Raw genomic sequence first — 16,599 nt, forward strand, 5'->3', positions numbered from 1 at the left:
GTTGGTTGATGACTATAACAAGAAAAGGTATTGGGTAGTGTGATCTGGTGGCCTGCACTTCAGAGACAGTGAGTTTTTGAGGGAATATTTCCTTTAGACTGTAGTTCATTACTAGACTATGGAAACTGGCCAGCATTTAAATTTTCATTGTGAGTTAATAAAATCTAGGCTGTGATCAGTAATGACTGCTAATATCTCAAAAAAGAGGCAGATATCCTGCACCTGTGGCTGGAAGCACATACCACCATCTAGTCTTTAAGAAGAAAATTAAAATCAAACTGAAATCTGGTCAGGCCTCTGGATCCAACAGTATTTACTGAAGACTGCAGTATACTCAGAGGAATCAGCAACTACATTTATTAGAATTGTATCACTTTTCTCTTTTACCCCAAAGATGTACAGAGCAGAAAAGTGACTGAAAATTGTTACTAAATCAGATCAGCCTACAGTGAAGTGACACAGCGGGTGGTCCGGCCCCTCAGTATTCATTTTATTCAATTAGAGTTTGCTGGGCTTCCCTGGTGGCGCAGGGGTTGGGAGTCCACCTGCCGATGCGGGGGGGGGGGGGGGGCGCGGGTTCGTGCCCCAGTCCGGGAGGATCCCACGTGCCGCGGAGCGGCTGGGCCCGTGAGTCATGGCCGCTGAGCCTGCGCGTCTGGAGCCTGTGCTCCGTGGCGGGAGAGGCCATAGCGGTGAGGGGCCCACGTACCGCAAAAAAAAAAAAAAAAAAGAGTTTGCTGCCTGTTAGGGCTGCTCTTACAGAACCATCTTTTTTCTCGAGTTCTCAGGGAAGATTCCCCTTTCACAGTTCATTTGAAGTAGACTCAGCCTTATTTGCCAGTTATATTAGTTTATTCTGTGTGAAGTGGGGTACCTTGTCATTTTTCATCCCCAGGACTGACGATGGCTATTATAAAAATTTCTTCTGAAAGTCTGTAATCATTTTCAATACTACAGCCTTAATTTTTACTTTTTTCTATTGTTTTAATTGAAGCATAGTTTATTTACAATGTTGTGTTAATATTTTACTTTTTGCAAGTGTTTAATTTATACATGATGTGTCCTCTTTTAAAATATATAGTATATAGTTATATCACCGACTTCCTGGTCATTTTTACCCTCCTCTTTAATGAAGACTAGTAACCAGAACCGCCATTTCGAACATACTCTCTTTTTTTGCACATTAATAATAAAAGTTGCCTCATCTGGGTGGACTAATTACCAAAACGTTCCCCTGCTTCTGGCACATCCTGTGTCAAGGTATACGGCCTACAGGGGGGCATCTGAGCCACTTCTCAGCCCCTGCTTGTGCCTTCCACTGGGTGCCTTTAAGGCATGCAGAACTGCCAGCTACACTTAGTGGCTTTAAATAGCAACTCAGTGTAAATTAGATACTGCTCATGATTAACCAGATTATAAGTAATTCTTTATAAATAAAGCAGAATAGAACAATTTTTCTTTTATATGTGTTAAATGCAACCTTCATTTAAAACATTAATGTTATATTTAACTTGTATTTAAAGTTTTCAAAACTCTGGTACAATTGTGTGTGTATGTGGAAGTTGTAGTTTTTTAGGAAAAATTTTATTTTGTCAAATAGAGCTAAGGTTCTATATTGTTTTATGTGCTCAGCTTTGAGTGCCTAGAAAACGTACATATACATTTTCACACACATAAACACATACACATGCGTAAATACATACATCTATTTAATTTTTTATTATGGATATTTCATAATGATTACAACAGTAAAGTGATGAAGCCTCATTTATCTGTCATTCAGCTTCAGCAGTTATTAGTGTATTGTTTTATCTGCTTCCTCCTACTTCTCCCACCCCAAATTATTTTGAAGCAAATCCCAAATAGTATGTTTTTAGTCTGTAAATTCTTCAGTATCTACTGTGGAATTTAAAGGCTCTATTTTAATAAAACAAGCACAGTTCAGTATCACGCCTAAACAGTTAGAATATTATGAACTCTCCAGTCAGTATTCAGATTTTCTTGATTGTTTCATAAATGGTTTTTAAAGTTGGTTTGTTTGAACTGGAATGAAAACAAGTCTATACAGTATAATTGGTCAATATGTCTCTTGATTTGCTTTTAATCTATACCTTCCCCTCCCTTTTTTTGCATTTCATTTTTTTGAGGAAAGGATCATTTGTCTACTTTATAGATTTTGCTGATTTGTATCCCTTTTGGTATCATTTTACCTTTCCAAGAATATTTTTCACTTATGTTTAAATATAAGCTACCTCATCTCTATAGACTACAAACAAATTTTTGTTTAAATGGAAAAATTGATGCTTAATTTAGTTGTTGAGGAATGAAGGATTTCCTAAATTTTATAAACATGAAAGGGGGGATCTGGAGGGAAGTCTGTAAGCCCTGGGAAGTAATTGAGTTTTGTGAAGCTCCGTGTTTACAGCTCTGTGATTATTTTGATAACATTATATAATTTGTTGCCATCTTAAAATATTGTAGAATACTGGAATATCAATTTATAGCAAGAATGGATGTACTAGGTTGATTCTGGTTAAAGTAACATTTTTTATTAAATTTTTTCATTTACAAAAAAGATACCAGGTGATCAGCACTCCAACAGATTTTTTTATGGTAATGGAATATGTGTCTGGTGGTGAATTATTTGACTACATCTGTAAACATGGACGGGTGAGTAACATGCTGTTTAGTACAATAAGCCCTTAAGCTAAAAAAGAAGAAAGTAGTGAGAAATAGCAAACCACAAATGTATCTTCAGAGTCGGGGTTGCTTCTGTAATAATGTCTAACTAAACATACAGGGTATTAGATATATTTTTCCTTAAAAAGTACACCTTATGAAATACTGATTTTAGGAAATATATTCCACTTAACTGCCAACGTGAAAAGCCTGTGCTTTTCAAAATGAAAAATCTGTTCCATAACATCGTATCGACGCTTCACTTATTTCCTTTTCTTAGCAATTTCACGTAAGTTCTGTTTTAGATTATGTTATACTTGTTGATTCCCTGAAACACTGTGCACACTTAGTAATATTAATTGAAAATGAACTGCCTAGCAGCAAAGAAAAACCTGTTGATTGACATGTTGAGCTTGAATGCAAGTTTTTGGCTTGTTTGTCTCATTTGTTGAGAATTCTGGCACAGTTCTAATTAGTGTACTCAGTTATATTTAGGCTGATTATGAAACTAAAACTTTTGCTATGTAGATGTCCCCAATGTTCTTAGTGCAGTTTCTTTTATACCTGATAGGTTGAAGAGATGGAAGCCAGGCGCCTCTTTCAGCAGATTCTGTCTGCCGTGGATTACTGTCACAGGCATATGGTCGTTCATCGAGACCTGAAACCAGAGAACGTGCTATTGGATGCACACATGAATGCCAAGATAGCTGATTTTGGTATGCAGCTCCAGGGTTGTTTAGAAGTGTGCTAGCTGCCTTTGCAGGTGTGTCAGTACCAACTCTTAATGAACTAAGAACTTTCAACTTCATTGATGTAAATCCTATACCATGAAAAGGGGTTAGCTGGACAGGCTGCACACTAGCTTGCTCTATTCATTTAAACCACTTTTTAAAAATGCAAGTATTTCTAGAGACATTCAGAGGGCTTGCGTCAAGGTAAGTCCGCTCAATCTGCGTTGCTTCCTCAGGAAATGAGACTTAACTGTTTTTTTGTGAGGGCCACAAACTCCTTTGAAAATCTAATGAAAGTATGGGCACTTTCCCTGATAAATGCACTTAAATGGAGGTACATGAAAATTTGCATGCAGTTTTGGAGCGTTGCAGTCCTTCTGAATTGATCGAGGAGGAATGTCAGTGGACTACGGGTAACAGGTAACAACTTGGTAGAAGAATAGGAGTTTTTGTTGGTGGTAAAATAAGAGGGTAAAATGTAATTTTTATGCCCCAAACACTTTCTGGGATAAACATACCTGGACAGGGTGCCATAGTAGAGGAGAGGATCAGAAAGTGAGAGATTATAGAAAGAGATGAAAAGGTATCAGAGTTCAGCATTACTTATTTAAAATTTTTGTCTGTACCTTGTCTTTAATCTAAAAGCCAGGGAAGTCATTTTCCTATTTCTCTTCCTTCTCTAAATCACAAAGCTCATTTACTGCTGTAGTGCAACTAGATTTCTGGTTCAGTGGAATGTTTTTCTATGTTGAATTAAAGCTCTGCAAATTAAAAACTTTTGGAACGTAATATTTATAAATTGGAGCCTATCTGATTTCTACTTAGAGATATTTAAAAATGCCTTTGAAAGCAGAGTATAAAAAAGTAATCGTAGTCTCTATTTTCTTTCATTTGCAGACGTGGGTAAATAATATTTTGGTGCTTTTATGTTTGGAAAAGTGCATATAATTTAGAATAACCTCATATTTGTGAAGTGAATCAACATTCTTATTTAGAAAAGGAGTTTAATTTCAATCTTAGGCATGGTGTGCTTTGGCTTTTTTGTCATGTATGAGCACTCTGAAATGGAGTCTTTCTAGTCCAACAAATGCTTTCTACTGCTTTTAAAAATAAACATTATGATATGTGAGGCATTACAGACTTGACGTTTTTCCTCATGCATTTATCTGTATTTAGTTTTAAACATATGTAGCACCAGGTAAACATATTACTCTTATTTTTAGGATTATCTAATATGATGTCAGATGGTGAATTTCTGCGAACTAGTTGTGGCTCCCCAAATTATGCAGCACCTGAAGTCATCTCAGGCAGGTAATAATATATCAGTGAAGAGTAAGCTTTTTGTAATGCTTTGTTCATTCTGATAACATTTAACTATAATACATTCTCTTTGGAAGATAAGATTTTTAACATAATAGAAACATATTGTCCCTTTAGTTTTTCTATTGTTGAAGAGAGATTACTTATATTAAACAATTTTTTAAAACATTTGATTTAGATTTTGTTATGAATGTATTTAAGAAGTTTTTCCACTAAAAACTGAAACAAAACTTGATTTATTTTTTTCATTTTAGAAAATTGCAGCTAGGAGAGCAAGCATTTGCTGCATTTAAGCTAGTGTCATTATTTACTTCTCAGACATAGTCCTTTAATAATTCTGTATATACTCTTATAAAGCATACAGAGTATTATTTTTATGTTTTGTCTTTAGAAGAATGAGGTTTTCTGGGGGGACAGTATTGTCATTTCATGAAGTTAACTGCACAAGAGAAGACTGTGTAATTTATTCATGTAACTTACTCATTGGTACATTTTTAAAATGTTTATACAGAGTGCAGTGATAAATTCAAGTCTTCTATGGTGACCAATGTCTGATTTTAAAAGTTTACAGAATTCTATGAGAGAAAATAAAGAAAAGGTATTATTGCAGATATAGCAGTTTGGACTATACAGCAAACAATATAAATAATGGACAGCAATTTTTATTGAAATGGAGTGTATTTTTTTAATTGGAATTGTAGAGATCTACTTTGTTACCTCAGACTTAGGTTTGAGTTTGGTAATGTGCTATCAGTGGAATCTTAATAATGTAGAAAGGTGAGAGGAAAAAGGAATAACATTCTAGGCATAGGTTTTCTGGATAAAGGTAATCTTAGTCCCAGGGGCTACCAAGTGGTTGGAATGAAAGTAGAAGGTACCCAGGATAATGTGATACGGCATGAATACTGTGAAAGAGATTGCAGTAGGACTAGTTAGGTACTTTACTATTCCAAATATTCTTTAAAATAGGTGTGCCAGGCATAAACATTCTATTACATATGCATTTTCTTTTAATAGCTTTATGGTAAGAAGATTTAGCCTATACACTATATAGTATTGCTTTTCTTCAAATTTATGGTCGTCCACTTCGATGTTTCTATCAAAAATCAACCATAGAAAGTTTTATATTTTTTAATTAGTCAATTAGTAAGCTCAGTTTAGTTTGTGTCAAAAAATAAAAATACTGTTTTCTCTTGGGAAGTTTGAATAGTATTTGGTTAGATCACTTATTCTTTCTGGGGAACAACCATTGAGTGTTGTGGAGTGGCCACAGACTTCACTAAAGACCTTGGGAAGCAATACATATACAGTCCGTACTGTGTATATAGGTACACATAGAAACAGGGTACACGTAGATGGGAAGTGACACTTGCATTTCAGGTTTGTGCTGTCATCTCTTCCCCTAGATTGTATGCAGGTCCTGAAGTTGATATCTGGAGCTGCGGTGTTATTTTGTATGCTCTTCTCTGTGGCACCCTCCCATTTGATGATGAGCATGTGCCTACGTTGTTTAAGAAGATCCGAGGGGGTGTTTTTTATATCCCAGAATATCTCAATCGTTCTGTTGCCACTCTCCTGATGCATATGCTACAGGTTGACCCCCTGAAACGAGCAACTATCAAAGACATAAGGTGAATATCTTTTTGTTGCTATTAAGTACATATTCTAGTATTAATATTAGTACCACTACCTGAATGGCTGCTTTATGTTAGGCACTGTAACACTTGATTTTGTACGAATTTTACTTTCCTTATTACATAAAGCTGATCCTGTCACTCAACTTTTAAATATTTCAGATTGTTTCCCAAACTTTTCAGTTTAGGTAGCAAAGCCTACAAGGCCCTTCATAGTTAAGGCTCAACGCCGTACCCCTTATACCAGAGCTTCCGCCACAGTGAACTTTTCCTTGTTCCTCAAACATAATGCATATTTTATGCCTCATGTCTTTGTTTATATTATTCCCTTTGCCTCTGATGCCTTTTCTGCATTTTTGGACCTGAAAGATTTCCATTCATCCTTTAAAATTCTGCTCACTTATCACCTTCCTTGTGAAATCACTTCTGATTCTCCTGAGCAGTTTTAGTTGCTTCCACTTCTGAGATTTCCACATTTTGTTCATGCTTTCATTCTTTCATTCTCATTCTGTATCTAGTTGTTTTCAGTGTATCTTTCTCCTCTCTTGTAACTATAAAAGGGTAGAGAGAGTGTCTTATCATCTTTGTATATACAGTGCTAGAAGGCCTAGAAATATAGTGTACACTCAGAAAGTATTTGAATAAGTTTCAAATGGAAAAACAGGGTGAGAGTTATATATTTTACATACGGTTGATGAAATAAACCATAAAAATTTTTGCTAAGATTTTGAATCCAAAAATAGCCGCTAGTGGGTTTGCTGAGAAGGATTTCTTGTTATGTGAGAAACTTTGGAAAGTGCAGTTGCTGGTGTTACTGTGAATATGACCTTTATATAGCACACACAAGTCAGGATGATTCATTGCCTTCTACTTTTTATTTATCAGTCATGTTTCTTAGAGGGTTTTTTGTTCTCACCTAACATTTCATCAGGTATTTATTTGCAAACGCATTCTTTTGACATCTTTCCAGAATACTTTGCCTTGTCTTCATAAGCCAGAATACGACTCTTGGAACATTTCAATGGTGGCTGAGGTAGTTGTTTTTGTGACTGCTGCTGATCTCTTTGGCACTCCGTTGCATTCGTGTACTGTTTTCTTCCCCCAGCCTCTCTTAGTGTTCCAGGCCTCATACCTAAAAATGTAAAATTGTAAATTAGAACCAGATTTAGTTATGGAAATGGACTTAGCAGGGAAAAACTCTGTTGTGTTCATAGTCCTTTAGAATAAATAGTTCAGGGGCTTCCCTGGTAGCACAATGGTTGAGAGTCCGCCTGCTGATGCGGGGGACACGGGTTCGTGCCCCGGTCCGGGAAGATCCCACATGCCGCGGAGCGGCTGGGCCCGTGAGCCATGGCCGCTGAGCCTGTGCGTCCGGAGCCTGTGCTCCGCAACAGGAGAGGCCACAGCAGTGAGAGGCCCACACACTGCAAAAAAAAAAAAAATTAAAAAAAATAAATAAATAGTTCACTTAATTGGCTTTTCCTTAGAAAGAAAATTGGCTTTTCCTTAGAAAAGAAAGTTAAGTATGCTAATATATATGTACTTGCACCTGTTTGTATCAGCACATACGTTGAGAATAGTAAAAGTACTGATTCTGTTATATTAAACAGGTGTCTGTATATTTACACGTTTTAGAAGAAAAATGTAAATAAAAGTCTACGAGGATGAGTTAATTTACACATATGTAGGTGGTATAAAATAGTGGCAACCATCTCTGTACTTAAAATAATAACTTGAATTTATAGTTTTCATCATTTTTTTATTTATCCATATTCTGTTTATTAACGTTTGGGAATTCTTCATTTGACAAAATATGGTTCAACAGAGTTACTAATTATTAACGATTATTATATAACAGGTATTTTGCTAGGTACTTGACATATTTTATTGCATTGATTCTTAACAGGTAACTATTATTATTCTCATTTTACAAACCGTGAAACTGAAGCTTAGAAAGGTTATGTTTTGATTTATGTATCTGTTTGTCCCTATTAAATTTTAGGGTCCTTTAAATTAGGGACCAAGTATTAATATGTTCTAGGCATTGTGCATTTGATATGAATTAGGTTTTGGGTAAATGTGTATTTGTGAAAATTACCCAGCTAACAAGAGGCAGGCAGAAGTAGGGCTCAGATATTGCCTTACTCAGAACCTGTACTACTTCCACTAATCCAGCTTGGCACACCAGTTCTGTGGCATCCAGCCTTTCTCCAAAATACCATGATATGTTATATTTCTCTCATGTTACCACATTCCGTCTTATAGTTACAGGCACACCTAGTTTTACTGCGCTTCGCTTTACTGTGCTGTGTAGATACTGTGTTTTTTACAAATTGAAGGTTTGTGGGAACCTTGTGTTGTCAGATGATGGTTAGCATTTTTTATCAATAAAGTGTTTTTTAATTAAGGTATACACACTGCTTTTTTAGACATAATGCTGTTGCAAACATAATAGACTACAGTATACTCTAAATGTAATTTTTATATGCACTGGGAAACCAAAATGTTGGTGACTTGCTTTATTGCAATATTCGCTTTATTGCAGTGATCTGGAACCAAACCAGCAATCTCTCTAAGGTATGCCTGTATTTTTGTACAGATCTTTTTTGTCTTTTAAGATGGTAAGCTATTGGAGGTTAGAAAATATATCTCAGTATTTATTCGTTCATTTAATCATTTTTGCTTTTATTTCTTTAACAATTATTTATTTAACATCTACTCTGTTTAAGGTCCTATGCTAGGTGCTGGGAATGTATTGGTAGGCAAGACAGACATTGTCTTCAGGAAAATCACATCTTTAAGTGCTGTAAGCTTAGTATTACTGTTAATGTTATTGTGGTTAAAAGTGAGTGTCTGAAGTTCAACTGTCTAATTACAAATTCTGATTCTTTGATTACTAGCTATTGGCATATTCCTTATAACTCTTCATGCTTTAGCTACATCATATACAGTGGATTTGTTTGGAGGATAGCCTTAGGTTGAACCATATGAATTGACTATTTCTGTAGGTCTAAGCACAGTTGAATATTAGAAACTGCAAACATTCATCGTAATATAATTAAAGCTTTTAGACTAATGCCCAGCATACAATATTAGCTATTAATATTATTTTAAAGTGAATATATAAGGACCTTTTAGCTGCACTTAAAGAAGTTTGCACACATTGTGAAGTTTCTAAAATTTGATTGGTAGTCGTCATAACTCATTTAGTCTTAAGTCATATATCAAAATCAGGTACTAGGCAATAGTGACAGAAAGACATAATTTCTGGTGGCTGTGTAGTAACCCATATGAAATGAATTGATTTTGTCTCAGGTGAACCTTCATAAACATCCTGGTTACTGCTTACCTTGGTCAAGTTAATTTAGAAATTGACTCCTGAAAATTAAAAGCTGAAAGTATGGCTTTTTTTTTTTTTTTTACATGTGGAGGGTTGCTTTATTATTATAATTAGTTTTTTAAATTGAAGTATAGTTGATTTACAAGGTCATGTCAGTTTCAGATGTACAGCACAGTGACTCAGTTACACACACACATATATGTATATATATGTATGTATATATTCCTTTTCGGATTCTTTTCTGTTACAGGTTTTTACAAAATACTGAGTATAGTTCCCTGTGCTATACAGTAGGTTCTTGTTGCTTATCTATTTTATATATAGTAGTGTATATATGTTAATCCCAACCTCCTAATTTATTCCTCCCCCAGCCCCAAAGTATGGCTTTTTAATCGGCACTGTTATTATTATGAAGAACTGTGGTTCTTTTTCTGAATTAATTGGAAATGAAAATTTAGATTACTTCTCTATTTATTTTTTTAAACATTTATTGGTATAATTCACATACCATAAATTTGCTTCTTTAAATTGTATGATTCAGTGGTTTTTAGTATGTTCACAAAGTTAAACTGTCATCACCACTGTCTAATTCTAGAACATTTTTCTCATCCCCCAAAGAAACTCTATACCCATTTCCTCCTCCTTGCAGCCCCTGGCAACCACTAATCTACTTTCTGTCTTTATGGATTTCCCTCTTTTGGACATTTCATATAAATGGAATCATACGGCATGTGGCCTTTTGAGTATGGCTTCTTTCACTTAGCATGATGTTTTCAGTGTTCTTTCATGGTGTAGCATGCATCAGTACATCGTTACTCTTTTGCTTGAAAAATATTCCATTGTTTAGATATACTAAATTTTGTTTATCTATTCATCACTTAATGGATATTTGAGTTGTTTCCACTTTTTGGCTCTTATATAATGTTGCCATGAACATTTATGTATAGGTTTTTAAATGGTCATATGTGTCTATTCCTCTTGCATAGATGCCTAGAATTTGTAATTGTTGTACGTTGTTGTTGCTCTTGTTTGTTAAGTGATTTTATTGAATTAATTCCATAAGTCTATATTCTTTGTCATGGGTGGCCACTGAAGTCTCTGCTTGGTTAGCTTAATGGTCAGCTAATTATTAGACAAAGCTTTCCTTAAAGGCCTTGATCTAATAAGTCTCCCAGCCTTTGCTGAGGGACTTCGTGTGCATGTTGGGGTATGTCTTCAGTGCTTTAATGAAAAGCTCATAACTCTGCATTTGTTTTCATTCCTGCTAGCACAGAGCCTCAAAGTCAACCAGTGATGAGAAATCAGGGCCTTTCTTGGAAATGAACACAGCCCTGCATTTGTGAGTCCCAGGATTATGTAAGAGTATTTCAAGGACCCCTATGGAATTTACTTCCCTAACTTTTCCTTTTTAGTTTTTTGACGAGCTTCTTGTTTGCTCCAACTCTTATTGCTGCTTTTAGCAGCTGGGATGTTAGACAGTTGCCATTGATTGTTTTTGACAAATGTTCTGGGGAGAAGGCTTTGTAGAGGGAGCTCTGAGTCAGGTCAGATGAAGACAGGGCTTGAGTGTAGAGGTTTCCAGAGATCTGCTAGCCATGTCAAATAACGACAGTTCTCTTGGGATAGGACTTTTGGAGAACTCTAAACCTATTCTTCTCCCCATCCCCCCATCAGTGGTTGCTAGATGCTGGTTTTTTGGGCTGCAATGATTGTGAGGCTGTTGGTTTTCAAGGCTACCGTAGAAATGGGGAAAGGAGATGGATATGGAGTAACTTAACGCTTTATTGACTGGGGGATTTTTGCAGAAACTAAGACTAACACCTGTGGCTGCAATACGTCTCTGGTCAAAAATGTGTTAAAGTGTCACAGATCTCGCTGTTCTTACTGAGACTCGGCCAATTTTTTAAACAAACACTCCTCAGATTATTACAGGCCTTTGGTTAATTTCCAGAGTTCTGAAAAAGTTGATTTTGACAATTTTCACTAGTAATCTCATTTCTGTTATGGAAGAATGAATTTTTGGAGTTCATTCAAAAGTGTTCATCTTCCCTATTTGATATTGATGTTTTAAAAACGTTAGATGTGTAACAATTTATTTTTTTCTATTATTTCTTTTGAAAAAATTAGTATTCACCAGTCATTTTATTACTAAACATTTATTTAAGTGCTTATTATTATCATGATATAGCAATTAAACACATTTATGAATTCATTTTTGACTTCATTGGCTATTCATCATTTATTCTGCATTTATTGAGCATTTACTCTGTACTGGGTACTGGAATGCAGGTGAATAAGGCATGGTCCCTGTTTCAAGGAGTTCCCAGTTTAGTGGGGAGGATTAAGAAAAAAACACTGTAACAACTATAAGAAAGTATGAGTGTTATAATAGCATCATCTACTAGAAGCTGTAGAAGTTTCATCTCTGTGTGTATACTCAAGGCCTGGCACACCATCATTTCTCACTTGGGCTATTGCACTAGCATCCTCCTCCTCATCATCATTATTACTCTTATCTTTTCAATTCAATTTCTTTATCACAAGCAGAATGATCTTTACAGAATGCAAGTTAGATCATGTCACGCCTGTCTCTTTAAAATCTTTCAGTTATTTTCATCACCCATAGTTTTGTCCAAAAACCTTTTTTATAGCCTACAGCTGTCAGAAATACCTGATATCTTTTGCCACTCCAACCCGTAACTCATTATGATTTCATGAGTGTGGCCTCAGTTCAGTTCCTTGAACATGGCAAAATTTTTTCTTATCTCAGAGTCTTTGCATGTATTGTTTCTTTTGCTCTGAATACCTGTTCCCCAGCTCTGCTTAGCTGACTTCTAGTCATTCTGGTATCTTCTTAAATATTACTGAGAGTGGCTTCCTTAATCACCTACCTCCCATTCTGAATTATATACTCTTATTTTACCCTGTACTTTTCACTCATAATCTTTATCACAGGATTTTTATATTTGTGTATTTGTAACTATATATTCATTTTTGAGAGTGTTTGTTTAATCTGTATTCAGCTAGAATATAATTTCTGTGAGAAGGAGTGTGCCTTTTTACCATGGTATGTCCTTAGTAAATATTCATAAATGAATTAGTCAATAGAAGGCATTCAGGTAAACTATATACTGATCTAAATTTAGCTTAGGGAGTGCCCAATTTACCATGTAGCAATGCTTACACAATCTTGACGGCATAGTACATGTTGGTTAAATGAAAAGGGGTGGGATATTCTAGGGTGGCAATAGTAACATCATGTGCAAAGGCCCAGAAGAGTGAGAAAATAAGATCTAGGAGACTGGTTCTCAAACATTTTGGTTTGAGTGCCCCTTTACAGTCTTAAAATTGAGGACTCCAAAGAGTCTTTTTTTAAATATAGGTCGTATTTATCAATATCATATTAGAAACCAAAACTGAGAAATTTTAAAAATATTTAATTCACTTAATAATAATAAACCTACTACATGTTATTCTGAATAATATGTCTCTTATGAAAAATAACCTTATTTTCCAAAACAAGAAAATATGGTGACAAGAGTACCTTTATTTTACATTTTTCAAATCCTCTAAATCAGAGACAGCAGCTAGGTTCTCATTATCTGCTTCTTCAGTCATCTGTTGCAATATGCTGTATTAGTTGAAGTCTAGGAAAAATATCAGATCTCAAATAAGTGGTGGGAAAAGGGAGGAACATTTTCATAGCCTTTCAGATAGTTACAGATATTTTTCTTTGATATTAAACCAAAGCTTAACATGTTAATTGTAATATCAAATAAGAAAACATATCAGTGAACTTTTGTACTTTATTACATTAAAATCCACTGGTCTGTTCTGTAATTTGAGTGGATCTTTTGCCCATGTATGATTCTGTAACATCTTGCATTGGTCATATGGAAAATATTGGGTTATTGAGGTAGACTGATGTTCCAAATGGTGACACATTTTATTATATAATATCAAATTACAGTCATTATCCTCTTCATGATAAACGTAGTAGTCTTTAAGTATTGAGAAGCTGTCAAACTCTTGGAGACAGACACAAATTATACAAAATTCTAACATTTTGCTTGAAAGCTTGAATTTTATGATTGGCAACAGATACTGCCAGTTGTTTCCTTTGACGTGGCAGGCTCATTTCATTTATTTTTGAGAAAATGTCAGCCAAATACCCAAGTCTGAATAATCATAGTTATTCAAGAGCAGGGACGAATCAACTTACCCAGGGTCCAATAGCTAGTAAGTGACTAGAGACCAGGTCTTTCTGATTCTGTTATATTGTATTACCCCATGTCTGAATTGTTCGGGACTTGCCAAAGCATGTTCTTACAATAGTGTATTGTGGTATTTTTCCTAGAGAGCATGAATGGTTTAAACAAGATTTGCCCAGTTACTTATTTCCTGAAGACCCCTCCTATGATGCTAACATCATTGATGATGAGGCTGTGAAAGAAGTGTGTGAAAAATTTGAGTGTACAGAATCAGAAGTAATGAACAGTTTATATAGTGGTGACCCTCAAGACCAGCTTGCAGTGGCTTATCATCTTATCATTGACAATCGGAGAATAATGAACCAAGCCAGTGAGTTCTACCTCGCCTCTAGTCCCCCAACTGGTTCTTTTATGGATGATAGTGCCATGCATATTCCCCCAGGCCTGAAACCTCACCCAGAAAGGATGCCACCTCTTGTAGCAGACAGCCCTAAAGCAAGATGTCCGTTGGATGCACTGAATACAACCAAGCCCAAATCTTTAGCTGTGAAAAAAGCCAAGTGGCATCTTGGAATCCGAAGTCAAAGCAAACCGTATGACATTATGGCTGAAGTTTACCGAGCTATGAAGCAGCTGGATTTTGAATGGAAGGTAGGAAATTGTAGTATATGAAGATCATTTGTAGAAGCCATTTTTTTGTGTAGTAAGCTGCTCTGAGCTGCTGAGTTGAGTACTAGGGTCAATAAAAAAAGTTGGTTTTGATTTAGATATGAATTTAGTGGTCTTGATGCTTCTGGCTGATAAATCCCATTCTTTCCAGTAACGTACCATGTGCATTCAAAACAAAACAAAACAAATCTCTGTAAGGATGAAGAACTGTCAGTGTTGGAGACCTATGTATTTTTTTAATTATAGAATAGCATTCTTGGCTGAGAAACAAAGTTTTAATCAACTTGAAATCTCTTGAGAAATTAATCTCTTGAATTCAAGAGAATTTAATCTCTTGAATGTCTTGAGAAATCTCTTGAAAACCTGTTTCAGCATGCATCGTAACAATAAAACGTCATGTGTCTTCAAAGACACTGTGTTTTTACTTTTCTCTCTCCTTCTTAAGGGAGGGTTTTTTTCTTTCTGCCAGTAGCTGTAACAGCAAACGGTTGACACAAATTATACCATCAGGACATATTTATTCAGTAAACAAATACGTTTCTGTAAGTTGAGAAAAATCTGTCTTATTTGGCTTGTTCTTTTAGTCCTTAGCTGCAGTTTATTTTTCCTATTCTCAGCCCACATTTTACTTTTTTATTAGTACTCAAATTCATTTCAGTTCTATTTGAGTATATGGGGGGGAAAATCAGTTTTTTATTTTCAGGCATCTTTTACTCTTGTTCCTTTCTCGAGGACTGTGAATGTACTTTTAACGGAAGAAAAAAATTTTCAAACATATCATGTGAATATTCATTTGACATGTTTTTATTTCATTACTTGTACCTGGAATGAATAAACAAAATAATATTTCCTTAAAACCATTAAAAAAAAACAGATCTCCCTTTTCTGAAGCAGTTTTATTTAGTTTAAAAGGAGATGTTAATGTCTTTAAAATTCTTACTGAGGGGCTTCCCTGGTGGCACAGTGGTTGAGAGTCCGCCTGCCGATGCAGGGGACACGGGTTCATACCCCGGTCCGGGAAGACCCCACATGCCGCGGAGCGGCTGGACCCGTGAGCCATGGCCGCTGAGCCTGCGCGTCCGGAGCCTGTGCTCCGCAACGGGAGAGGCCACAACAGTGAGAGGCCCGCGTAAAAGAAAACAAAAGCAAAAGCAAAAAATTCTTACTGAGAAATTTTTGGAACTAATTTGATAAGATGTTTTGAAAACCAGAATCTTCTTTATCTGAGTTGCGGTTTTATTATCTTCAAAAGGCAAACAGTATCTTCTTTACGAGATTACTACGATACTTAAATTTCGTGGCAGTACCTGTTAACAGTTCCTGATTCAAACCATTGACATGTTATTTGTCCTTTTTCTGTCTATTCTATATTCATAGGTAAAGGTATCCAAGTTGATACCTTTGGGCAACCAAAATATTACTGATGGTTTAGAGTGGAGGCATATCTGGAAAGAAGGCCGGACTCTCTAGAGTCTCTGAGTTCCCTTTGAATTTTAACTGTTGTACACAGTACTGTTAGTGGGATTAAATAAATACTAAACTACTATGTAATGTTAAAAAAAAAAGATCATTCAGGAATTCCCTCTCTACCCCACCTCTATCAGTTATTTGTTTTGATATTATTCTTTGCAATAAGAATAAGGGAGATATTTTGCAGTTTGTTATTTCGAATGTTTTTCCTTAAAGATTTTTCATTTTAGGTAGTGAATGCATACCATCTACGTGTAAGAAGAAGAAATCCAGTGACTGGCAATTATGTGAAAATGAGCTTACAGCTGTACCTAGTTGACAATAGAAGCTATCTTTTGGACTTTAAAAGCATTGATGGTAAGGAAGCCATGCAGGCATGAACTCTGAGAAGATAAAACTTGGCACTAGTTGACAAGATATTAAACCATCTCAAAGACATGGTGGGTAGGTCTTCTATACCGGTTTTTAAGTAATCTAGTCTTAACTAAAAATGTAAGTGAAACAAAGAGGATTGAAGATGTGGAAAATCTCTAATCTAGCACTTC

At 35.6% G+C, this 16,599-nt stretch overlaps 1 protein-coding gene across 3 annotated transcripts in view; it reads left to right on the plus strand.

The window, feature by feature from the left end:
- PRKAA2 (protein kinase AMP-activated catalytic subunit alpha 2) overlaps positions 1-16,599 on the plus strand; it is a 71,155-nt gene that overhangs the window by 39,252 nt on the left and 15,304 nt on the right. For 2 of the 3 annotated variants that reach the window (XM_067726307.1, XM_067726308.1), the window contains exons 3-8: positions 2,577-2,670; positions 3,251-3,395; positions 4,634-4,721; positions 6,137-6,361; positions 14,062-14,566; positions 16,285-16,411. In XM_067726307.1, coding sequence (XP_067582408.1) covers positions 2,577-2,670; positions 3,251-3,395; positions 4,634-4,721; positions 6,137-6,361; positions 14,062-14,566; positions 16,285-16,411 — 1,184 coding nt within the window. Of the gene's footprint in view, positions 1-2,576; positions 2,671-3,250; positions 3,396-4,633; positions 4,722-6,136; positions 6,362-14,061; positions 14,567-16,284; positions 16,412-16,599 lie in introns of those variants that run through there. The other variant, XM_067726309.1, reaches the window with a different exon arrangement.

This window comes from Pseudorca crassidens, chromosome 2 (genome assembly GCF_039906515.1).
Source record: "Pseudorca crassidens isolate mPseCra1 chromosome 2, mPseCra1.hap1, whole genome shotgun sequence".
Lineage (NCBI taxonomy): Eukaryota > Metazoa > Chordata > Mammalia > Artiodactyla > Delphinidae > Pseudorca > Pseudorca crassidens.